This window comes from Triticum dicoccoides, chromosome 6A, assembly GCF_002162155.2.
Source record: "Triticum dicoccoides isolate Atlit2015 ecotype Zavitan chromosome 6A, WEW_v2.0, whole genome shotgun sequence".
In the NCBI taxonomy this organism is placed as follows: Eukaryota; Viridiplantae; Streptophyta; class Magnoliopsida; order Poales; family Poaceae; genus Triticum; species Triticum dicoccoides.
In genome coordinates, this window is record NC_041390.1 from 413,720,982 (window position 1) to 413,727,496 (window position 6,515).

General features: G+C 46.1%; 1 protein-coding gene across 1 annotated transcript; it reads right to left on the reverse strand.

Annotated features, from left to right (window-relative positions):
• Positions 1–836: 836 nt before the first annotated feature.
• Positions 837–5,033, reverse strand: LOC119317062 ((+)-neomenthol dehydrogenase-like). Its single transcript, XM_037591455.1, has 4 exons — positions 4,905–5,033; positions 4,530–4,794; positions 2,325–2,507; positions 837–1,549 (listed from the first exon to the last, which is right to left on the reverse strand). The coding sequence occupies exons 1-4, from the start codon at positions 4,940–4,942 to the stop codon at positions 1,157–1,159; spliced, it is 879 nt and encodes a 292-aa protein (XP_037447352.1). The 5' UTR covers positions 4,943–5,033; the 3' UTR covers positions 837–1,156.
• Positions 5,034–6,515: the final 1,482 nt, after the last annotated feature.

The following is a 6,515-nucleotide window of genomic DNA, read 5'->3' on the forward strand; positions in this document are numbered from 1 at the left end:
GGGAATCGGTTGGTTCTCATCTATGGTTAGAAACGGGAGGTTGGTCAGCTTAGCCTTGGGTAGTCATTAGGTGATTGGACTTGACTGGAAATGGTTTTGACGGAAAGGATTTTGTTACAAAACTGGTTGGAAACTCTTTTACCTTATATTTTTACAATATAAGATATGTTGTTATTATGTGTAACTTGCCAATACATTCAGTGTATTGACCATCGTAGCTGCAACGTATCATGCTGTAGGATTTTCCATATCGAAGGAGAGATAAGAAGTAGGGTTACGATGCTATACTCAATTGCCACTTGTGAGTAGATGGAAGACACATGAGTAGATGTTTCTCATGTTATTAAGCTAACCTTGAGCTAGTAGGTATGTAATGTATTTAAGACTGGATCTGTGTTAATAATATGACATGTGATATTTCTTGTTATTTCACCATGATCTGTGTGTGCTAGCAATTGATCCTAGGACGGACACAGAAAGCACATAGATTAGGGGCCCCTACCGGGACTGGGTGGTCACACATATAACCAACCCCGAGACAAACTAGGACAAAGTCACCCGTCCACGAGGAGAACCCGGAGAGCGCGAGGTAGCACCCGCGGCGCCCCGAGTAGTCCGGCGCACACACGTACAGCTGGACAGGAGAATTGAACAATCAAGTGTGCAGATCGGATGACCGAGAGCACTCAAGGGGACAGCGGCAGGAGGCTCGCGGGAAACAGACGGCACGGAGGGCACTCTCGCGCGCCGAAGCCTTAGGAGGGTAATACATGGACACACAAAAGGGTGCATACCTTTCTGAGTGTATGAACATGGTTTGGGCATACATCGCATGATTTCTAATGTTCGACACTTGTGGATTTTTTTCCTTTGTAAACACAATTAAGAATTATTTGTGGTACATGCTCTGTTACAGCAGGAAGGGAGGAGAGCTTTTTTGTTTCTACATGCTCTGTTCTACAAAGTGGAGGGTGATAGGCTATCCTGTCAAAAGACGAGCACGAATCTTCGAGAACTGTACGGGCGTGATAGTTCGGAGGCATCAAGCTTGGTGAGGAGATGGAGTTGCATTTTGGGACAAACGGCCATCTTTTTCTTGCCAAATCGTAAGCGTGCAGCTACGCACAGCTCCGCCATGCAGCGCGCGGTGTCGTCGTCAGAGCTTGGAGTAGAGCTGCGGCGTGGACCACTTGAAGAACTTGCCTGTGGGGAGGTCGGCGGGGGGCAGCAGCGCGAGCCCCGCGGCGACGCGGCCGGCCTCCTCGGCGGTGCGCTTGCCCCACCCCCGCGTCATGTCTGTCCGCGTGAACCCGGGGCAGAAGCAGTTGACAGCTACGGCCCCCCGCAGCCGCGCGGCGAGGAGGCGGGAGTAGGCGTTGAGGGCCAGCTTGGAGACCGCGTAGTCCGTCCACACGGCCGGCCACCCGTGGTCCTGCCACGTCCCGTCCTTCACCTGCGCCAGGAACCGCGACGCCATGGCCTCGACCTGCTGCTCCGTCAGCCTGCCCTCGTCCAGCAGCATGCTCCTCAACGACGGGTCCCTCACCTTCTGCAAAAAAGATCAACACACAACAATTTATTTCTGAAATTTGGCCTGCCAAAACTGCATCCCTTCGTTGTGTTGAGCATGGAATTGGACATTGTTTCAGAAATATACTACTACTACTAATGAACTCAGTGTTGAGCATGGAATTGGACATTGTTTCAGAATTCAGATGGCCTTGGACTAGCTGGTCACGGTGTGGAAACAGGACACTGATGCTGTCATGTGCTCTGACAGTTTGACTCAAGAGAATTGACATTGTTTCTGGAGGAGAGTTTGTGCGTTCAAACTTCAGAGTCCACAGCCGATGGCTGAATCAGCTGATAACGAGCTCATAGTCAAGCTGTTTGCCCCTTAATCAAATGCTATTTATTTAAACCTGATTTGACCCGCAAAATAAACAAGGTTTTGAGTCATCACTCATCACTGGCATGTGCGCAGCGCGCTCACTCTTTTAAGTTCCCACTCGCTTGACAACTAGTGCGATCATGTGAGAAGAAGATTTGGTTCCAAAATCATTATTCATACTATTAGTATAACCTAATCCCTCCGTCCCATAATGTAAGACGTTTTTTAACACTAGTGTAGTGTCAAAAAAACGTCTTACATTACGGGACGAAGGGAGTATAACGTAAAGTGAACCGTCTGAGCGCGCTATTTGCCTCATGCTGCACAAAACGTGCTAGTGTTAAATTAGTAGGAGACGACAATTACAAGATGTTTTGCAGCGTCAGAGAACAAGCACAGTACTGGTAGTTTACTTAACAGCATGATAGCTTACATTGAGAAGGCCAAGCTGGGAGCTGAGGTTCAGGATCCGGCTGGTCCCAGAGGATCGACGGAAAAGGGGCAGGAGCGCCTCGATGAGCATCTTGGCTCCGTAAAAGTTGGTCTTGAGGACCGTCTCAGCATGCTCCACCGAGTTGGTGTCGATCTCGTTGAACGATACCCCGGCATTGTTCACCTGCAGGAGGCAAGAGGCTTGGTTTCAGAATCACATAACTCACGTCAGACTTATTAAGAAGATTCCTAGGGTTTGGCTACGAAGAAAACAAATCCTGAAAGCATGTGATTGTGAGGTGGTAGCCCTGGTAGGTTACATCTACCATGCACCAATTCAGCAGCTTATTTTCCCTTTGTTCTTTCTGGTGGAGCTTTTGCCGTCTTGCTGATATAGGCCTAGAATTAGAAATTTTGCTATTTGGGCTACTGGCCTACTGCTATGTACCTTTGCCCTAATTTAACTAAGCATTCCAGATAGTACTAGTCACAGCTGATGACGGATAAGTATCAACAAATCGATACAATGATTAAGACAACTAGATAATGTACCCAGTTCAGTAACTTATCCTCTGTTATTTCTCCAAGAGTTGGATTATGATTATGGTTTCTTTCACTCCGTCGAGCAAAAAGGTAACAGGAACATTACGTTCTTATATAGAAATTTTCAGGAACAGCAGTTCAGTATGTAGATTTTTTAAAAAGACCGTTTCACATACTATCCGCAAACAAACTAGCAAAAAAGAGAGATGAAAACTCCGCTGCTATTTTGTGACAATAGCACAGATATATTGTAGAAATCAACGGCCGCCTTCTATGATGATGTCGCTATAATCTGTGATGACCTGGATTGTAGCGACTGCGGCAACTTGCAATTATCTTATACTAGTATAGCACTGGCTCGTCTGAAGAACAGCTAGCTCTTGTACTTGGCTGTTCCATCGTCATGGAACACAAGCTTGTGATATTACTACTAGTTTGTTCGCCGCCCTCACGTTGCCAGCAACGGCGATTGCATCGGAAAATAATAATATCTGGATCGAACTGCATGCAGTGGATCTTCGCATTGTTCGTTTCTGGTTTCTAAAAAAATGAATCGTGTATAATCTGGCTCGTGGACTTTGGACCACACTGCTGGTTAGTTTAAATGGAACCCCTCAACAGACAATATGCAGGGATCGATTACTGTAGCAGAATGCACGAAGCATCTTCTGTGCGTGGTTGACCTGCTCTATGTGGTATCTCGATCGACACAAGCAAGAGGCTGAGGCTCACATCTAATTCCGGCACTTTGTACGTACAAACTATACAAATATCGAAATCTTTATTTTTTTATTCTAAGAGAAATAATAATTGTGATCGATTTGGTGACCTAACAGAAAGATTGTTGCATGAGTTCACATACTACTAGTTAGGATAATAAAATTGCGACTTATTAAGTGCCAAGATCACTATCGACGACGCTTTCTTACAATGTATATGAAGGGAAAAAGAAAAGGTCAGCTGATTACTACACTGAGGGCCGTGGGCCGTGGCGTGCCCTAATTGACCCGCTGTTACTGGTGATGACTTGGCTCTAATTTCGGCTGTGGAGTGACGTTTGGGTTAACAAGTCTGTTCCACTGAAACACTACCTCTTGTAGTTACTGGTGGTTGCAGTCTGTCATTGGTTTTCTGTGGGCCGGCCAACAATGTTTTAGTTCACGATCATAACTGTACCCAACTACTAGGAGTACCAGATATACTTCACCGACATGCCTTATTTAGCATAAACGCATTTTCTCTTTAGAAACGGCATATGCACATTTAATTTAGCAGAAAGTAGCTGGTCATGCTTTGCAAAAGGACATATGTTATTGCTAGTGGGGTGCGAGTTGCAAAATTTGTCTATAGTGGATCGGAGTAGTATGGCAGTACTTGTCATTTGGGGCAAAAAAGGGGGTAGAGTAGTATGTATGCATGGTAGACTAGTAGGTAAGCCAACCCCTAACCCTAATTACCTACACAATCGGGTGGTTAACATGGCTGATTAATTGATAAACAGCTACTTTAGCACACCACATGTTTTGCCGGGGTAGGGGGGAGGGGGTCATGTGAAACTTCAAATCAAATTAACCCGGCCGGAGAGAGGAAAATGGCAGGCGGCGGGAATTTAGGGGAGAAGCAGCGAAATAGACGACGAAAAATAGACGATCGTGCGGCTCACCAGAATGTCGAGGCCGCCGACATCGTCGCGGATCCAGGAGGCGAAGGCGGCGACAGAGGCGGAGTCGGTGACGTCGAGGCGGCGGAACCGCACGGACGGGAGACCCCTGGCGCGGAGCTCGGCGGCGGCGGCCTCCCCGCGGGCCTCGTCCCGCGCCGTGAGCACCACGGACAGCCCCTGCTCCGCCAGGCGCGCGGCCAGCGCGTGCCCAATGCCACGGTTGGCCCCCGTCACCACCGCCACCGTCTCGCCGGTCCACCACGCCCTGATCGATAACCAAAGTTAATCATGACGCAAAACAAAGTCAACCACGAATTACATCTCACTGACGCCAATACATACACACAAATATACACAAGTTAGTTAGAGAGTTACTTGTGCGGTGGCGTCTCTTTGGAACTAGAGCAGTCCATGGACGATAGAGGGGAGGAGGAGCACTGGGATTGCCTCGATGGAAGGAGAGGTCAGGTACGGGAGAGCCAAGCAAAGCTTTGGAGTGGGATGTGGAGTGGAGGAAAACAACGAGAGCGGGGTATATATAAGGACGGCAAGCCAGCAGTTGCACTGACAGGCAGGGCAGGGAGCGCGCGCAAGTGGGTGCGTGTGATGAGAATCATTCAAGTTGCGGTTCGGCTTCGGGGCGATCGAGCCGGTCAATCGAGTATGCGGTCCAGACTCAGGGCCGCGGAGTACTGTCTGAGGCAATGGGTAGGGTACGGGTGGGTATAATCTCCTTCTACCCAAACTCATATCTATAGAAACTTTTTATATCCACCCACTTCAATATCCATGGATATAAACTATTGACACCCATGCCGATACTCATCGGGTACCCTATACCCAATGTGTATCCATTGGATACAATATATAGCATTCGAATTCTTAAGAGGTAGAGAAATGAGTTCAAAATTCAAGTAAGATCATGGTAGAGTAGTATAGCACGTATGTGGCCTCCTTCAATGGGTGGCCTCTTGGAGGCATCAGGGGAGTATGAGCAGCGGTTGGTGGAAGGCCGACGTACTGGAAGGTGGTGGTGGGAATTGGGGATTGCTGAATCGAGTGTTCGACAAGAGTCTGGTAGCGAAGAGTAGATACTTTATCTTTTTGAGAAGTCACATATAGGATGTATGAGGAGTGGTGAGCAAGTGATTATGAGCCTATGACCTATGACTTGTTTAACGAATACGAGATTTAGGGTTGGACCATATGAGTTGGATGTTAACACCACATGTTATAGGAGTTATTTTCATTTATTAAAAAAAATTTGGATATCCATTGGGTTACCCATGTGCACCATTTCTTACCCATGCCCTACCCATATAGTTTACGGGTATGGATACCCATTACCCGTGGGTAGAAAATCTCTTTAAGTCTTGCCCATACTCATTGTTTTCGGGTAGGGTACCCGCGGGTATCCATACCCATGGGCAAAACTGCCATCCCTATGAGTGGGAACCTACTATTAAAATTAAAATTAAAGATCATGAATGCTATGCTTTATGTGATTTGGGTGCTAGTGTTTCCACAATTTCAAGAACTTTGTGTGATGTGTTAGGTTTCCGTGAATTTGATAATTGTTCTTTAAATTTGCATTTTGCGGATTCCACTATTAAAAAACCTATGGAAAGGATTAATGATGTTCTTATTGTTGCGAATAGTAATTATGTGCCAGTAGATTTTATTGTTCTTGATATAGATTGCAATTGTACTTGTCATATTATTCTTGGTAGACCTTTTCTTAGAACGATTGGTGCAATTATTGATATGAAAGAAGGAAATATTAGATTCCAATTTCCATTAAGGAAAAGCATGGAACACTTTCCTAGGAAGAAAGTTAAATTACCTTATGAATCTATTATGAGATCCACTTATGGATTGCATACCAAAGATGATAATACCTAAATTTATTCTTATTTTTATGCCTAGCTAGGGGCGTTAAACAAAGTTGGGAGGCAACCCAATTTTATTTTTGTTTCTTGTCTTTTG